This window comes from Meriones unguiculatus, chromosome 2 (assembly GCF_030254825.1).
Source record: "Meriones unguiculatus strain TT.TT164.6M chromosome 2, Bangor_MerUng_6.1, whole genome shotgun sequence".
Classification (NCBI taxonomy): Eukaryota; Metazoa; Chordata; class Mammalia; order Rodentia; family Muridae; genus Meriones; species Meriones unguiculatus.
In genome coordinates, this window is record NC_083350.1 from 7,122,501 (window position 1) to 7,141,459 (window position 18,959).

General features: G+C 54.2%; 1 protein-coding gene across 8 annotated transcripts in view; it reads right to left on the reverse strand.

Moving 5' to 3' along the window:
* Positions 1-18,959, reverse strand: part of Znf516 (zinc finger protein 516) — an 86,853-nt gene that overhangs the window by 41,518 nt on the left and 26,376 nt on the right. For all 8 annotated transcript variants that reach the window (XM_060376983.1, XM_021656426.2, XM_021656427.2 and 5 more), the window contains exon 2: positions 3,793-5,732. In XM_060376983.1, the coding sequence (XP_060232966.1) occupies positions 3,793-5,575 (1,783 nt within the window). In that variant the 5' untranslated portion in view covers positions 5,576-5,732. The remainder of the gene's footprint in view (positions 1-3,792; positions 5,733-18,959) is intronic.

Sequence of the window (18,959 nt, forward strand, 5' to 3'; positions counted from 1 at the left end):
CTGTAATCTCGTTGTCTAAACTGGTAGAGGGAGACAGTACACGGAGGTGTGCAGAAAATAGGGCTAACTTTTAGTATCAAATAAGTTAATAGGAGAGTTTTCAAGTGTCTATTTATAACTAAATAAACACACGCAGCACACATCCAACCCTGTGACAAGCCAATGGAAACATGGCGACAGGGGCTGCAGGCAGGTGCCACAGAACAAGGGTCTAAGAGAAGTGCGTGAGAACTGGGAGTCACACGTCAGCGTGGCGACACCGTGAGCAGCACGGCAGCTCCCGGCTGCTCACAGGGCCAGCAGGTGAACACCTGCAAGTCGCGCAGAGGTCCACCCCGGCCCAGCAGGGCAGCTGGGCAGATAGGACGGCCAACCCCCAGACCACCCTGCTCACTAAGTCGCTGGCAGCTCCTCCAAGTGCAAGTTCAAACACGCTCCAGACACAGTGTCCTTCTCACCCACCGCCTTGAGGTCTACACACCCAAGTTGATGGTTTTCTGAGTCTGGGATTCTATACACTTACATATACCCTGTACCTCTCCATTAAAAATACACATTTCTGCAGTGGTCAAATACAGTTTCTACCCGTGCCAAGTCCCTTTTCAACAACTGGAGCTCAGTGTCTTTCCACACTCTTACAATGCCACATGGATACGTGTATCAGGCATGACGACGGCTGCCTAGTCCAGACCATGTTCAGAAGGAACCACTGTGACCGAGACAGCCTCCTATGACTCTCCTCCAGCATCCACATCAAGCCCTGGACGTCCAGGCTGCCATGCAGGTGAGATCACAGCACCAATGGAATTAACACAGAGAGCTGAGCACCATGTCAAATGCAGCTGTCAGGCTGGCTCTCTGGAAACCATCATGCATCACTGGTTTCTGCAAACTTGCAGTGTCTCATGGGCATATAAAATGCCTGGTTTAAATACCTGCAATCTTAATAACAGGATAAGAGAGCATTGGCCGATGCTCTGTGCGTACTCTGAGGGAAGAGAGCAGAAGGGGGCACTGCGCAGCTCCCAGCACTCAAAGGTGTCTTTTCAAAAACAGCCAGCCCAAAGCCTCCGCAGAGTGAGAATAGTCACATGATGTGGCCATGTGACATGCCCGTCTCCTTCAGAGATGCTACGACTCCATAACTTGATGCTAATACACAGCCTGGGCATTAGTGGGGAAGCCACTGTCCTTGGGACCACAGGAAATGATGTCAGCAGATCCACAAGGCTCCTCGGCACCCACCGTGACATCAACCTTTCTCCTTTCTTACTAAGTTGCATCTTCCCCTCTCTCTTCCCATATTAAATTCAAATATGACACTTTATTATAGGATAATGTAAGTACACGTGTATAAGGAATTTAGCTCAGCGGTGAAATGTTTGTCTAGGAGTTCGCTACCCAGCAACTCGTAAACCCACTGTATTAGTGCAAGCCTACAGTCCCAGCACTGAAGAGATGGAGGTCAGCACTAGACAGAGAAACTTCTCCACTCCTGTACAAAGGAAACAACGGTCTCTGATGCTTAATAACGAACTCAAGGAAAATTGTTCTTTAACTAGAGCTGAGACAGCTCAGCATCCAAGAACGCAGGCCATTCTCACAAGGGCGCGAGCCTGGCCCCTGCATCCTCGGCTCACAGTCGCTCCTAACTCCAGTTTCAGGAGCTGTGCCAGCTTCTGGACTCCATGGCCAGGGCGTTTCCACAGAGAAGCAGGCACGCACACACAATTCTCTGGAACCTCTTTAAAGAAAAACTCAGCTTGGCTCGGCAACTGCCCGGCTTTGACGGGGCCACTGGGTTAGCTCATGAGGAACCCCCGACTTCCTCACAATGGACGGGGGCAATGTCTGCCTCCTGCTGGACCCAGGGGTCAAAGTGTGAACTCTCAGCTACTGCGGAGGCCAAGGAGGAGTAAAGGTTGAAGGCCAACTTGGGCTACAAAGTGAGTCTAAAGCTTGTCTCAACACCTCAGCGAGACCTTGTCTTAAAACAGAAAAGTAAAGACACAGGCACTGTCACTCACGGGAAAGTGCTCATGTCAGACCTAGGCAAGGCCGTAGGGTCAGACGCTAACACTACAAAAGTAAAAACTTTTTCCTCAAAGTGGAAAAAAAAAAAGACACAGTGCTTCCCTAACATTTCACCGAACACTCGCTAACAAAATCACCGCACCATCAAAACACTACCAGTCACATAAACAGGTGTGCAAACATAAAAGGGGGCTTAAAGTTCAAGAAGGTCAACGGGCCTCACTGGCTGGCCCGGCTCTGCACCTTCAGCTGCAGAAAGAGTGCGGAAGAGCTTCAGCAGAGAGCCTCCCTGGCCAAGCACCTGTCCCCACCCTCGAAGCAAACAGCCTGCAGGCAGCGCGCCTTCCTGGTTCACTCGGCCCTGCAGGTGCTGAGACCCGCCTCCCCCGCAGAGGCGCAAAGGGCTGGAGAACTGCCTGGTGTCCAGGTTCGATGCCTCTGCAGAGCCAGGCAGCAGAGAGCCCTGCACCACACCAGGCACATCTAGTACTTAGACCCAATCACCCCGAGGAAGGAAAGCAAGTTCCCCTGCCCGTCCCCACCCTGGCTGCATCCCCGTCCCCATAGCTCTGCGCTGGGCTCCTCTGCCCGCAAGCCCCAACCTCAGGTGCCAGGACAGTGCCCGGCAGCTACAGGGCACCCCGGCTGTGTGCAGCCACAGGCTCGGCCCACAAGCCTCTTCCTCTCAGCAGCTGCCATGGCAGAACAGCCTAGGCAACACCAAATGCTTAAAACGGGTGTTTTCAAAGGGGGAACTGTGAAGGGTCAAACCAGGGACCTAGAAACATCTTCACAGCTGCAGTTTGAAAAGAAGTCCGCTCCAGTTCCCAGTCTCCGAGGCCACAGGTTACCTGACGCCAAGGAGACCTACTGTAACCACACAGATCTTAGTCTTCTATGCACGTGTCTGGCAGGAAGAGTGGAAGAGGAAAGTGTGTATACAAGAGCATGTAAAGTATATTGTGTGAGTGTGTGCATATGTGTGAGGATAAGCACATGGCATGTGTTCGGTGTATGTTAAATATGTGGGCATGTATGACTGTACATCAACACGTGGTCTATGTTTATGATCTCCACGTGTGTATCGATGCATGCGCTGTAATGTGTGCGTGTTTATGTGTACATATGCATGTGTGCTTGTCTGTGCACATGCATGTGGACATGAGTGCTCTGGTGTCTATTTGTGTTCTTGAATGCCTGTGCAGATGTATACTTCTGTATGTGCATGTTTGGGACCATGATGCGCTATGTACATATGCGAGGCACGAGGCACACGCGTGCATGTGCATGTCTGTGTCTGCATGTGTGCATGCTTGAACCTGAGTAAGTATGGTTTCGGTGTTTATACGTGGTATCTTTCATGTGTATGGCGAGCACACACAAGCACATGTACTTGTGGAAGGGCATTCCGGAGGAGTCCTGGACTCACCCCTTACTGACGGACTACGGACACCAGAGGAGAACACACACTGAGGAAACCAAGTGTTCATTAGTGCAGCCTTGGTGGTGAGCAGCCATAAGGAGACCAGGAGGACACGACAGCGTCGGTTTACGGCAGTGCCAGCTTAGCACCCGCAGTGCAGGATGCCCAGCGCCCAGCCTCTGGACACAGGACTCTGAGCCCAAACCAGAAACAGGGCACAAGGCCATCACAGCACAGGGCTTCCGAGAGCACCCCAGCAGGACCGCCCAGGTCCTGGTCCAGGAAAAGGGCTAGTGGGCTGCAGATACCCGACCCACCCCGCTGCCCCCACTCACCTGCTATGGGCTCGGGCACAGCCTCCTCACCGCTATCATCCACCACCTCCTCGGCCAGGCCAGAGCTCTGGCCTGGGGAGTCGGCGATGGCGCAGGCCGAGCCGGGGCTGCTTGGCTGGGACGTGGAGTCACCCTCGCTGAGGGAACCGCAGCGGGCCCGCACCGCCCTGTCCCCTTCGAGGTCCCTGTCTCGGCGAGCACGGCGGTGCACGCGGGAGTGGAGCACCATCTGGTGGTAGGTGCGGAAGATCTTGCCGCACTCGAAGCACTCGGAGGACTTGCCCTGGCCAGTGGTGGCCGCGGCCCTGCGGCTGGGGCGCGAGGCAGGCCGGGGGTCCAGGTGGCCGGGAAGCATGGGGTCCCCAGGGACACTGGCCCTCTTCCTGGGGGGGCCCTGGGTAGAAGGGGCGTCCTGTTCACGCTTGCGTTTCTCCTGGCTCACCAGTATGTACTCACGCTTGTCCTTGTCAAAGGCTACGTCCCCTGCCAGCGCTTCATCCCAGGTCCCGTACTTGAGGTACTCAGCCGGCTCAGCCACCTTGCCCCTGGTGGCCAGCTGCCAGGCCTGATAGCTGTTCACGGGGTCCAGCTCGGGCACCCGCCGCCCAGACTGCCCACTGGGGGAAACATCACCAGCCACGCACGGTGTCAGGTTCAGGCACTGTAAGAAGAGCTGCTTACTGTCCAGGGGGCCCTCCGCGTCCCCCTCCTCAGCCGGGGCTCGAGTCCGGCTTGCTTCAACTTTCCGGTGTATGGCGTTATGGGCGTTCAAGCTGTCCAGGTTTGTAAACAGGTTCCCGCACTTTGTGCAGACCTCGTAGAGGGACAGGCCGGCGACGATGACCTCCTCCTGAACCACGTTGTTGATGGTGGCGATGGGGTCCAGCTCGCTCTTAGGCCTGTTCTTGCTTCCCGCCTTGGGGCCGTGCGCCTTCATGTGGTTCTTGAGGAACCACGGCTCTTTGAATCTCCGGCCGCAGATGTGGCAGCCGTGGTCAAAGGAGCCTCGGTGCTTCTTCATGTGAGCCTTGAGGAACCAGGTCTGGCTGAAGGCCTGGCCACACACCTCGCACGGGAACTCGCCGGGGCTCAGCTCGGGTTTGCCGTTCTCCACGCAGGCCTCGCCGCCATTGGGCACCTGGGCTGTGATGTGCTCCCTCTCGACGTGGCTCAGCAGCGACTCCTCCCGCAGGGCGACGTAGCTGCACAGCCTGCACTTGAAGGGCTTGTGCGCTTGGTGCACGTGCAGCTCCAGGTCCTTCTGGCGCGGGAACCGGCTCTTGCAGAAGGGGCACTGCACAGCGGCCTCCGCGTCTTCCTGGGCGCCTGCCATCACCTCCACCTCCTTGCGGCTGCTCCTCAGCAGGATCTTGCTGCCGTCCACCTGCACGGCCCCGTTGAGCATGCGGTTGCAGGCCGAGGTGCTCTTGGTGGGGCTGGCACACCCATCCGGGCCCTCGGAGACGCGCATCTCACCCAGCTGCGCCTCGCCGGCCTCCGGCTCGTGCCCCTGGATCAAAGTCCCTGTCCGGTGGCTGCGGATGTGAATCTTGAGGTTGCCCTTCTGGGAAGCCCTGTGGTCACAGTAGGGGCACTTGTAGGGCTTCTCCCCCGTGTGCTTGCGCATGTGCTGTGACAGGGAGCTCTGGAAGGGAAAGCTCTTGCCACAGATGCAGCAGCTGTGGCAGGCAGCCTTGTCCCCGTCCACCTCGTGGCTCCTGCCGGCCCTGGGTGGGCTGGGTCCTCTCCTCAGCTCCATCTCAGCCTCTCTGCTGTGGTCCATCGGGACGACGTGGTGTCACGCAAAGCCTTGTGTCGTGAGGGCCCGAAGCTGTGTCTTATATCGCCATTTTCAGAGGGGCCCCTGCCGCCCAGCGGGCAGAGAGGTACTTCTGACCAGCGGGTGCATGTTCCGTGATGCAGCAGACGGCAGCAAGCACCTGTGACAGAGACAGAACCCTCATTAATCGTGTGCACAGCACTGCCTGTGCTCAGTTTCTGGGTACCCCACTGAGGAAGCCGCTCACTCTGAACTAAAGGGCAAGGACACTCCTGAACACGGCAACAGGTGAGTGCTGAGCCACTTGCCCCTTTAAAGGTCCACAGCAATAGTCATGCTAACATAGGTAACTCCTACACACCTCCACCAGAAGGGGAATCTTTACGAAAACCTGCAGAACCGTGTTGAGTGTGGAGAAAAGCAGGCTTCCGCACAAGAGGACGTAAGGGACAGGGAAGCAGAGTTGAAAGGATGGGAGGCAGAGTCTGGCTGAACCCGGAACCCGCCCTTCCTGAGTCTTGGAGGGTACAGCTGGCAGTAGCTAAAAGGGATGCTGCCGGATTTAGGGCTGAAGAGGCAAGCCCTCCGTTAGGAACGTACAGGGACATAAAGCAGAAACACCCAATCCTGAGGCCGTGGATCCTCGGCGGCAGCTACCCTGTCTGGGCTACGTGTGCAAGTGCTGCCTACAGTGCAAGCACAAACCGAGCAACCACGCACATCTGTCCTGGCCTACAATTGCCTTCCCACACACGCTCCTTGCTCGTATGCATCCAAAGGGACCCCAAGCTCCCCAAGACCGAGTCCTGACTCTAGGAAGACCGCCTTCAACCAAAAGGCTCTGTGCCTTCCTTCCCGATTCACTGTGTCCTCACGGGTCAGACTCAAATCCTGGCCCCAACAATGACCAGGTTATGGTGCCCAGGCCATGCTGAGTCCACACATCATCACGTACTCTGGTCACGCCACTCCACGCCTACCCATCCACCAGAGAAGGAGAGGCAGGTTCCTCCCTGGGTCCTACCCACTCCCTGACAGCCACCTAACCTGACAGCCTATGTGCTTATGCCCAGTGCTGAGCAGGGTATGATGCTGAGACAGGCAAGCAGGCAGGCAGGCACAAGCATGCAAGTGCGCACACAGAGACACACACACACATACACACAGAATTTTACAGAACACAAAGAAGCCACACACCTAGTTTTTGTTGTAGGGTCACAGTGTGCTCACACTGTCAACCACATTAATAGGGTTTCTTCCCAGAGAGCCTTAGGTGCCAGTTCCTGGCCTGCTCTGGGTATCGCCTGAACCTATTCGCTGAGATAAGCCTTAAAGGAAAGGATCAACCAGCAGAGGTGCTGCCAACCGCTGGACATGGCAGACAACCTGAGAGCAGCGCGGACACAAACACTCCACGGGTTAGAAATCTCAGAGTGACCTGAAAACACAGAAGGAGCTGAGGAGAGGACCCAGCCCTCCTAGGGCCGGCAGGAGCCATGAGATAGATGGAGACACGGCTGCCTGCCACAGAACAGCTGTTGCTTCTGTTGGAAGGGCTTTCCCCTCCAGAGCCTGCTGACACAGCACATGCTGAGCATGCAGACGAGAGCCCCCTACAGGCCTCCAAAGAACCTAAATTGCACAGGCTGGACAGCGCCCCCTACAGGTCTCTAGGGCAACTAAATGAGCATATGGAGGCCAAGCTGGGCAGCCTTCTGCAAGGGTGTGCTTTCCTGGCTCCTTCAGAGACTGTCCAGCAGAGCCCAACAGCAGATACAGAGCCCAAAAAGCTCACTGCCTCCATAAGTAAAGCAAAATCATAAGCTTCTTGAAGCTGGTAAAGGAGGTGATCGTGACCACATCTCAAAGACAAAGCCAACTTAAATAATTTTATCAAGAAGCTTTTGTGGCTGTATAGTTATTTACGGTCACTTAACATAGAAGGCAAATAATTCCAAGAAAGTGCCACAATTCCCAGACACTACTCCAGTTCCCCTGAAAATGCTAGATGAGAAACATATAAAAATATGAAGGAAAAATTCTGTACATGTAACTTAAAGACAAAATAGGGTATAAAAGTCTTATGTTTAAAGAACTGTCTGGCGATAAACTGAAGAAAACCAAAATCTGAGGTTGAGTGGACCTGAAGTAACTTCAGACTCCAGTGTACTGCCACACGCCCATCAGTGGCGTCCAGTGCCATTCAGCTACCCAAGAGAGCTAAGCAGTCACATGCCAGGGCCTGAGAAGAGACTCAGAAAGAGCCACGGGTAAGCAGGGACCGCAGCGGCTGCCCACGGAGCACCGGGGTGAAGGGGAACACCTGGGGCACGTAGGCCTGCAGGTGCAGGTGCCGCCACCATTGCGGCCTGCTGACACCTGCTCCACCTCAGCTACAGGGGTGAGATGTGGAATCGCAGCTCTGTGACTCCACTGCAAAGCCGGCCTGGCCCTCTGCTCCCTCCCCTTCCCCCGCACTTCACACCCCTGGTGCATCTCCCACCTGTTGGAGATGTAAGGAAATGAGAAGACAGAGCCCTGGGTACCTGGAGGACCTTCACAAAGGGCTCTGTGCAGCTCTGCCCTGCCAGTGACACACGCCTGCCCTTCTTCTCCTCAGTGCTTACCAACCCCAGGCACACATGGACACCTGCCCTCACCAGCCCAGAGACCTGGGTGGGGAGCTTCCGTGTTCTACACAGCCATCCCCCAAACTAGTGAACAGGAAGGCACTCATTCAGGGCAGGGTTCGGTGCCACAGGCAGCCCAGCCTCCCTCCTCAATAAAAAGCCCTGAAACAAAGCCCAGAAGAAGCACCCAGGCTGGATTTCAGAGCACTTAACAGCCCTGAAGAGCAAACAACAGCCGTGCAGACATGAAGATTGCCCATGGCCAACCCAGGTCAACACTGGCTAAGGCACGCTGCAGGGGACTGAGCCATTCTGACCAGAGGCTGGGCCACTGCTCCTGGTAATGCAGGCTGGGGACCAAGCCTTGTTCTACCTCACATCCCCACAGGGTCACTCAGGGGCCAAACCAACAGAGCTCTGAACTCATCCCTTCAGCTACAGGTACAAACTGGTGATAGTCAAGGCTGTCACCTGCGAAGCTCACCATAAATACTGGGCGCAGAAGTCTGATGGCTACAGCAATCGCAGGTAGTGTCCAGCCACTCATACAAACTACTGTCCTTAAAGCCCAAGGCCACAGCGGCCAGCCAGGCTCCAACGAGTTACCCACCACATCTGTACCTGGCAGGCAACAGCACATGCGTGTGTGGTACCCTGTGACTAAGCAGGGTCTGACCGAACAGTCAACACCACCTGGCTAACCAGAGCATCCACAAAGCACCTCAACCAGAGAGTAACCGGCCTTGGAAAACCAATACATGCTGGCTTGCTAGCTCAGCCCAGACGACCTGGCAGTCCTGAGCTGCACAAGCACGAGGAGGGGGCCGAGGTGGACTCTGCTATGTGAGGACAGCAGGGCTCACTTGAAATAGTCTGTGGGTTTTGAACAATGTATACCAATTTTTTTTCCAAGGCTGAAACTTAGAATTAGGCAGGGCTTTGACGAACTGTTTTGGCTATCTGGCATTTTAAAACAGCTTTCCAATGGGCCTCTGCTCTGTGTGCAGCTTTCTCCAGAGGAACAAAGATTGGGGCAAAGCTGCTTTTTAGACACCACTTTGAAAAACTTCTAAATGGTGTATTTTATTTCATAAAAGGTACATAATCACGTTCTTAAAAAGGGGGAGAAAGTGATTAATGCATCTTAGATTTTAAAAATATATGATAGAGATGAAGAAAATAGAAAGAAAACAAAAATTCAGAAAAAAAACTGTATGGCTGAACTTTGAAAAACAACTCCATAAACATAACACAGGCACAGCCCAGGCCTGACAAGTTGTCACAGCGCAAGCAGCTTCTTCTGACCCTTTATCACCTGGGTGATGTAACTAGGTGAAGGGGATCTGAGAACCTGGGATGCAACACCCTAGACAGCCCTGTCCCCTGTGCCCTGCACCCCTGCGCCCAGTCCCCTGCGCCCCTCCACACTGTGCCCTGCGCCCTGCACCCTGTGCCCAGTCCCCTGCGCCCCTCCACACTGTGCCCTGCGCCCTGCACCCTGTGCCCAGTCCCCTGCGCCCAGTCCCTGGATACTTCTAGGACTCAAGTATCCAGTCGTGAGACTGCCCTCCAACTGTTCCAGCTACAGCCTTCCTGACTGACCTCCCGCTGACACACGGATGAATGGGATGGCTTGACAACAGGTGCTGACAGAGCAGCAGCCCACCTGGACCAACACCCAGGCCTGCCACTCACTTGGTTCACAAAATTCTCTGCCTTGCCCCGTGCCCCGCCCCCAGTCAATTTCTCCATCTTCAAAGAGCAATGACAGTAATGCACTCAGTGCACTCGGTACAGATGCTCAGCGTCTCAGAGACTTTTAGTGAGTGACTCCCAAACGAATGAACACCTGGTCTCTGACATTACAGTACTGGAGTCAGTAAATGCAAAGGGACTGAACAGCAGCTTTGGACGGGCCTGAGATGCAGCTAATGACTGGTGGCAGGGCCCTTCTAACCTTCTCTTCAGTTATCAACCCAGTTAAAACGCCCTCACCCGGGGCCACGAACACCCCCCCCACACACACACACACACAGCACCAGGACACCTGTGAGATGGACCCTGCATCAAACGGCACTGGGGAACACTGCTGGCTCATTCCCACTTCTAGGCCCATGTGTGACGAGCAATCTCAAGGTACTCTACACATTAACCCCGGGGCTCAGGGCACTGGAGCTAGTGGTAGTCCCTCCTGTTTGCACGGAACTGGGAATTTATTCCCAAAGACATTACGTAAGCCTCAAATACCACTCCAATAAGAAATACGAAATACTCTGGCCCTGCCCCACTCCCACGCTGGGCCCTCCACCTCACCTTACCCCCATCACCCTCTCCTCACAAGCTCCAAGAAGCTGGGGTGCTCAGGAATACAGTACAGGAAACTACCCTTTCCCAACTCCAATTTGAAGAACTTCTTAATACTTAGGGTCTATACAAACGCCCCCTCAGTTTTGAGGAGGGCTGCTGTAAGACCTATGAAGAACCCCTCCTCCACTCCCAGCCACAAAGCCTTCCCCCACAGAAGGAGACAGAGCCACCCTGAAGGCAGAACAAGGAAGTGGGGCTCACCCAGGAAGGCCTTGCAGCTTTTCCTGATACCTCAAGACAATCCTTTTCTGACCAGCTGAGCAAGACGCTTTATAAACCCAGCCACCCTTGCCGTGGTTTGTAGGGACATTTTTACGTGAAGTTGTGACAGCCAAGCTGAGCTCTCTGCCTGTGACTGGAACCAATACAGAACAAAGGCTGCATGGCTTCCCTGTTCTCCCCTAAACTAGCAAAGTTGACACTACTTATCAGAGAATCACCTCGAGAAAAGAACGAGAAAGCGAATTTTCAAGTTCTGATACCCACTTCAAAGCAACCACTCCCAGTGTCTGTCTGAACCTGAAGCTGTTTTAGGAGGGGGAACAAAGGCCAGGAGAGAGGAAACCAACGCTGAGGAACCCTGTCATATCTGCTGGAACGACGGGGGACTAGGGCTCCCTCTGACCAGTCTGAGACTGTTGGATCTGCTGACTTGGCGGTGAAGCTGGAGTCTGCTGCCTTCCCAGCTCCATCTAGTCTAAGACTTGCTGAGTTCTGACTCCCTCATTAACTCTGCTGTGCTCTACACTGCTCTGGCTTCCCCAAGGCCAGGTGGCTTGTCTGTGTCAATGTCCTTTTGAAGCCTCTTCCAGAGAGAAACTGGATTTGAAGGGAGCCTGGCGCCTGCCAGGGCTGGAGGCCTGCTGTGGAGACATGGCTGTGTGCTCCCTCCTCTGGGAACAGAGGGAACAGAGCAGACCAGGAACATGGGCTACAGGGCATCAGGAGGCCCAGAGGGCCAGGGCAATGCCCCCACTGACCATCAGCTTGTAACACAGCTCAACCTAGGGAAAGGGTAAGGGTAGTAAGCCTGTCTCTGCAGAGGCAGGAGCACAGAGGCCCCGGGAGTCACAGAAGAAGCGGGGAGCTCTGCCTGGGGTGTCTTCAGGCAGCTCCAGGAACTCCAGGAGCTGGAGTGGGTGCAGGGCCCAGCACGCCTGACACGCCATGTGGGAGCTGCCGGGCTGTGGCGCAGGACACTGTGAGCTTGTTCTCCTGGAGACAATGGAAGGCCTCGCAAGTCACACTGCAGAATTATGAGCCTCGAATTAAAATACATCATTAACATCCTGAGCAAGCTTATCTGACTTCTGGAGACAAAACGCGTATTATCTGCACAAATGGGGAAGGCCCTAACAACAATGAAGAGGCCCTCTCCTCACAAGGCATTCTGCACAGGATGAACAATTGTGGTTCAGTGTCCCCAGGCTGGGGTCCCTCGGAGGTCCATAAAGGGCTGTATTCACTGCTGCGGAGTGTGCAGACCACAGGGCCAGGCCTGCGGGCTTCTGTGTCCTCAAGCCACCAAGAATCCATTATGAGCAGGAGTCCTTTCCCCTCTGAGGGGAAGACCCGAGTGCAGGCCCTGCTTTCGTGAGAGCCCTCCTCCCAGCTCCTCCACTCAGGCAAGGACATGGACCCACAGCCAACAGCAGAGGCAGCAACAGCCACCCAGCCACGCCAGCTCAGAGGCATCAGAAAACAAGGAGCCAGGCAGGGTACGTCTCTCTGCAAGTGGCCTCAGCTACGCTGCATCTGGAAAAGGAGGTGGCGGAACGAGGATGGCGGAATTCAGTGGTCTTAAACAAGATCTTCCTGTCAATTTTAGCAGACCTTAAATAAATTAAAGCAAGTACCACAGCAACAGTTCCCAGATACAGAGAAACGTCCACATGACTTTCTATGACTCCATGGTCTTTCCAGCAGGTCCTTTAGACCAGGGCAATGGACGCCACATGCAATCAATTGCAAAAAATATGTGTGGTCTACATGGGATTCCTCTGCAAGGAAGTTACCTTTTAACAAACAAAAAGCCAAACAGAAGAGACACTCCATCTTCCAAAGTAAATAAAATCTTTTGTAAAAGGCACGACACCTCTGTGTCCTTTCCCTTACTATGAAGACTGGTGGTCACAGCTGAGGACCCAAGGGACTCTGAGAAACTCAAGCGTGAACAAGGATGGGCACTCCCCTAGTTACTAACCCTTCCTACTAGGGCAGTAAGAGACTTTAATCCAACACAAGGTCAGGGTTTTGAATCCAAGCGCACCCAGCATGTACACCTACTTGCTCTGAAATTAACACATCCTGTGACTTGTTCACAGTTTGCTATTTTCTGAGTCTTGTGTCAGTGACTTGTCTCTGGGAAAGTAAATACCGCAAAGCCAACACATGCTGGAATAGCAGGCACCAGGCCACTCAGGGAGGCAGGCTTCAGGATAAGTCCATGTGCATCTGGGGCTCCCAGGCCACACAGAGCAGCGCTCAGGCCTGACAGCAGACCTATCTTCCTGAAGCAGCTCCCGGGCACGTGACCCTTTAGATGAAGAGCCCCATTTCCAGGCTCTGCGGAGCCCCCAGCCTAAGCAGCCGGATGGAGCATGCTGTTACAAAGTGCTGTTCACCAGAGCCCTGAAGACAGCTGGGCTACCCTGCTCCGGGGACACCGGCCAGCTCCGGCTCTGGCACCCTCCCCATCACCACGAAGACCAAGGTTGCCAATAACTCAGGAATGCTGAAAACTGGAGGGGCCGGAAGGGCCATGACACCAGAAGAAATCAAAGCCAGTGTCAGAATTCGGGAAGCCTTCACTGAACTTCACAAACAGTCCAGGCTAAGAGCAGCCGAGAGACTTCTCACAGAGCCTTACTCAAAAGAGAGCTTTCACCACGCTGTGTCTAACAAACAAAAACACTTTGTCAAATCCCTTTAGAAATGAACAGTAGCAAAATCAACACAGAAATACACCTTTCCTCTCAGTTGAGCGTTAAGTACACTTTAGCTACAACCCGTTTCTACAAAGAACCACGTCACCCCAAGCAACAGAGATCTGCCTGACTCCAAAGGCTGCCCCACTTCCAGCCTCTCACCTAACACCCACCCTCTGCCCCATGAAGAAACTCAGAGCGGCTGCTGATGCCACAGAGCAGACAGTATCTCGTTCCTCTGCTTTTTTGTGACATAGCATCCGAGTCACCACCACTTTAATGACAGTACTGGCTGGAGCACAAAGCAGGTACCTGCCCAAAGCAAGCTGCTGGACTTCCTGCTAACCACTTCCTAGGAGGCGAGCCAGTGAGAACACCCTACCCCCCAAATCCTTCATTACCTCACGGGAGAAATAAACACTCCAGTCATCAATTTTACTGAGATCTAAGTGAGAACTCAGACACATGATGCAAACAATACCCTGAATTAAGTATGTTTTGGAGGAAGAGCTGAAAAGCACATTTTGCCAGGCCTTAAGATTTTGCTTGCCAGTATACAAACACCAATTAATACACCCTGGAGTCACAGAAGGACTGAGCTCTAAAAATGCTGAACCACATATATAGTGCAAATACTACATTCATTTAAATCGTCCGGATTGGCAGCTGCCGGAGCGGCTGTAACGTGACCCAGTTTAACGCTGGCACGCACAGCCCTTCTACTAAGTAGTCGGGGCCCACAGGAGGGTGGTCCACGGGAGAATGTTTACAGAGACTGATTCCCGGGGAAGACGTGAAGTCACACTTCACAGGATGCACCCTGCCTTCCCTAACAATACCCCGTTAGCCATGATCACTGACGCTGCGGCAGCTTCCAGCTTTGAGGGACCAGGACCACCTTGGCTTCCCTGGGCAGGGCCAGAAGGCTCAGAAAGCTAAATGCTACCTCGACTCTCTGCACGTGTCTGCTGTGCTCTCCAGCCACAGACATTAACGTGAGGCTGTATGCAGGATGGCTGTGTGGCTGACCGTGCAAGCCCAGGCAGGCTGTGGGAGGCCACTACCCAGCTGCAGCTTCGTGGTGACCGAAACTAACACTAAGAAATGAGTTCAGTTCCCAGGTGCTGAGCTCTGCCCTGTGAGCCCCCAGGGAAGCGCCTTCTTTAGACTCAGAAGGACCAGACATAGGAAGGTCAGATTTTACATCTCCGGTTGCTTGTGAACATTCTCCAAGCCCACGGTGTGCTAACCGCGACTGTCTAGGACAAGGTCAGGGCTGCTGTGAGTGTGTCATTTCACCATGCACACATCTACTGACACCACGGTTCTCTCACACTTTTCCCTTTCACTGCCCCACCCCACCTCACTACCCCACCCTGTCCCACCCCCACCCCATCCCACTACCCCACCCCTGTACACAGCAGCACATCTAGCCCCGGAATGCTCTTCTCTAGTTTGTCCAATAAAAATGCTGTGAGCAGATGTGCAAGGTGCTGCTAGGAGATGGTTAGAGATTGCACACATGCATCTATCTGAGTCCAGCAAAGTGGGACCTGGCGGGTGGGCGGCTGGGCCTCTACCACACTCAGCAAGCAGTGAACAGGAACACACACGGGCCCTGAGAGCCTGGGAGGCCACGCCTACTCGCAGACACGATTCTGCATGGCTCACGAATACTACTTACACGCAAGGGTTCTATGAAAACAACCACACACCCTAGCAGGTAACAGAGGAAGGCATTCAAGCTCACCGCTCAACATGGCCACTTGTCTCCTAGAGACGGCGTGTGGCTGCAAACGTGAGAGGCTCATCTTTGCCGACAGGGGCAGCTCACCTGCAGAACCTGGCACTGGAAACTGCAAGAACCCAGCACCCAGTGCCTGCCAAAATGAGCATCTGCGTGAGCTTCCACACAGGATTCTCAAATGTATGTGAAGCAGCAGGAAGAGATGCCGTCTTTGCCTGAACACTTTCAACCCTGTCTGGGCTCCTGGACGAATGCACGGGGGCCGTCTCCAGGAGGACAAGCCCGTGCCATCTGTAATGAGGTGCCATAAACGCAAAGCATCTTAGGTGGCTCTCCAGCCAGGCTTCTCCGGAGCGCTCCAGCAGTGCGCTCTCAGGACACTGGGAGCACGCAGATGTGTGCCACACACATCTGTACATGAGTGCAACCACAGGACGCTACTCCAGGTTCACTCCTTCAGGCTGGGAACTGTGACTTCAGTCCCAGCCACGGGGGCTGTAGGCTTTTCAGCAACAAAACCCCTACATCAAGCCACTCCTGCCCACAGTGTACCAAGACACTGGTTTCCTCTCTTATTTCCTGCTGCGTTTATTTTGTTTTACAGAAATCACTTTGCTGCACTAAGTCTGTACCCATTAGCGAGCGTTGTGGAGCATTGTTGTCCTGCCTGCTCTCTGCCACAGGAAGAGCCACAAAATGGAAAGCCACAGGTCTCGGGCTTGTCACTGATGGATTAAACTGACAGAACACTAGGGGCATGTACAGCCTGTCAGTGCAACTGCACATAGCAGACAAGACGCTCTCCAAGTCCTTACAGATGCATACACACTGTGTGTGCACATGACAGAGAGAGAAGAGCATGGTCCCAGCGTATAGGAAGCTCCCATAGAAAGTTCCTGATGGGAAACTGCAGTCCTCGCTCTCATTCACTGGACACCTGGCTGCAGGCATGCACGCCACATGCTCACATCAGGCTAGTTTCCTAAGTCAGTTCTCACATCTTAAGGGAGTCCGTGCAAACTAAGTAAGACTGTGCCTTCCCAGTCCAGAAGCAAAGGCTGAGGGCACGGCTCAGTCAGTAAAGGGCTTGTCACACACGCATGAGGATCTGAGTTCCGACCCCAGCTTCCATGTGGAAAAAGCTGGGTTCCACAGTGTGCATCTATGATCCCGGCACTGGGCAGACAGAGCCAGGAGGATGACTGGATCCTGTTGACCAAAGAACCTGGCCAAACTGGTGAGTTCCAGGTGCTGACAGACCTGCTTTCAAAAAGCAAAGTAAAAAGCATTTGAGGAAACCATCAAAGCTAAGCTCTGGCCTCTGCATGGGCTCATACATGTACACACATACAGACAGAGACAGAGAGAGAAAAAGAGAGAGACAGAGGCAGACTGACAGAGAGGCAGGGACAGACAGCCAGACAGACAGTGACCCTTACTGGGTCTTGTGTATGTTCAAGTACTCAACAGTCAACTTCTTCAACTTAAGGGTGTCCCTTCCCAAAACACATTAATCCAGAGTTGGAATATAGAAAGAAGTTGTTTCCACACTTCAAACTGGCTTCCCAGGGACACAATGAAAGCCACCAGTCCCCTCCCCAGGGCACCAGTGCCACAGACAGTCTCTCAAGCAGCAGCACATGGGCTCAACAAGCAAAGGTCACGGCCTCACAACACAAGCACCACTAGCAGCTGCTCTTCCTGAAGTAGCGAGTTCCTCAGAGAAAAGCAGACAGGATGGGGCCAGGGCGCTCATGCTGTCTTTCTCTGGGGTACTAATAACAGGCACGCTGCTGCCTGTGTGTGGTCCTTACCCATCAGGGCAGCAACTGCACATCTGTGAAGAAGGGCTGTGAGCCTGTGAGCTGTGACTGAGCACACGCTCCTGCCAGTGGATAGGCATGTGAGGCCATGGAACATGTGGGCGCCTGCAGTGTGCATTTCGAGAGTGGGAACATGTCACCTCTCGGGGTGTGAGCACAACCTCAGCATGTCACTTGGAGGTGAGCAGCCCTTCACTCCTGCTAGCGGGTGTGCTCAGCAGCTACTGTGGACATCCTAACATCCTCCCAGCTGCTACCTCCAGTGCCTTCTGTTTCTGAGAGGGTCAGTTCCGTCCCTCAGTCAACAGCTCAGAATGTGCTCTGGCCTCACCCCTGTGACTGTGGACACACTGTCATCCTGACCAGCCCTAGGCCCTCCCCCAGGTCCCTGAGAGAGCCCTTCTCTTCCCAGTAACAGATCCAGGCCACCACAAAGGAACAGGTGGCGTCCACCAGGCCAAGACCGTCCTGCCACTGCTTAATCCAGTGTGTGGAGTTTAGCAAGCACGGTTAGCACACACACACTTGAGAACCTAAAGCATAAAACTTCTGCACACTCCAGCAAAACATGTTCTGAACAGGACACATCCCAGAGTGGTGACGGCGCCTCCTGTTGGAAATGCACCACCAGCCATGATTTTGGGCACCCCCTGCAAACAGCTGCAGCTTCCTCAATGGCATGTCCACATGAGAGTGCGGGAGTCGCAGTGGCAGTGGTTCCTGTTACTGCTGGGAGCGATCCTGGGACCCGCTGCAGTCCCACGACACAGACATTAGGACAGACAGACATCTTCATCAACCTCCCTCAACACACACCAGCAGCAGGCAGCACGGTCAGCCGTGAGAAGGAGTGAGGTGTTGGCAGCCATGAGGTGGGCTCTGCTCTGCAGAGGGCCTTACTGAAACCCTGAAGGTGCCTCTCACTGTCCACACACCACACCCAAGTCTGAATTGCTGCAACCTCATCATCCCCATCACCTCAGACGTCATGGCGTAAGCCACTCATTGCAGCTCACAACGAGACTCAACAGGTACTTCCCCAGAGGCCAGCAGTGGCCACGGAGCTCCACTCACAGGGCCACTGCTCCTGTGCCCCCCACCTCTGCCTCAGCACCCTCACTTGCTCCTCCTCTAATTACAGCCAAGCTCTTTTCCCAAATCCAGGGTGGACACACGCAAGATAGCTCTTCCATCTCATCCCGCCCAAATGCCATTCGGGGCAATATTAATTCAACATCTCCACTACACCATCTGTTCTCTAAGTATTTCTGTCAAAGTATCTTGGCTGGTGTACCACTGGGGTCACCAAAGGTAGATAGCTGGAATTAAACACTGAATCCCCCACGACTGGTCCGGGGCACACCACAGCCACTCAGGGACAAGGGCAATAGCACCATGTCACCTGAGGTGGCTTTTCAAAACTTGGCTCCCTCATCCAATCCAGCCACTGCAGTCCAGGGCCAGTGAAAGCGCAGCAGTCACCATCTTCCATCTTGGCAAAGGGACCAAAAGCCCTACACACCTGTCTTAAAACGTCCCTTCAGGCGGAGACCTGGCAAGGGCACACCTGGACTCCAGGATGAGGAGACTGTGGCTTAGTTAGGCTGCTGAGGCCCCGCCAGGCAGACGCGCTGCACACAAAGGCTGGAGGCAGGAGGTAGAGGACATACACCACTTCCAACCAGCCTCCACCCCTGCTGCTGCTCTCTGCTCCCAAAGACACACCTCCCAGGAGAAGGCACTCATGGCCTGCACCCCAGATGCTTCCGGCCTGGGGATCTGAACCTGACCAGAGAGAGAGCCGTGTGGAGGGCAGTGCCAAGATGGAGACAAAGCAGCTAATCTGTGGCAAGTGAGGACCATGGGCAAGGTACTGAGGTGGGCACAGAAGAA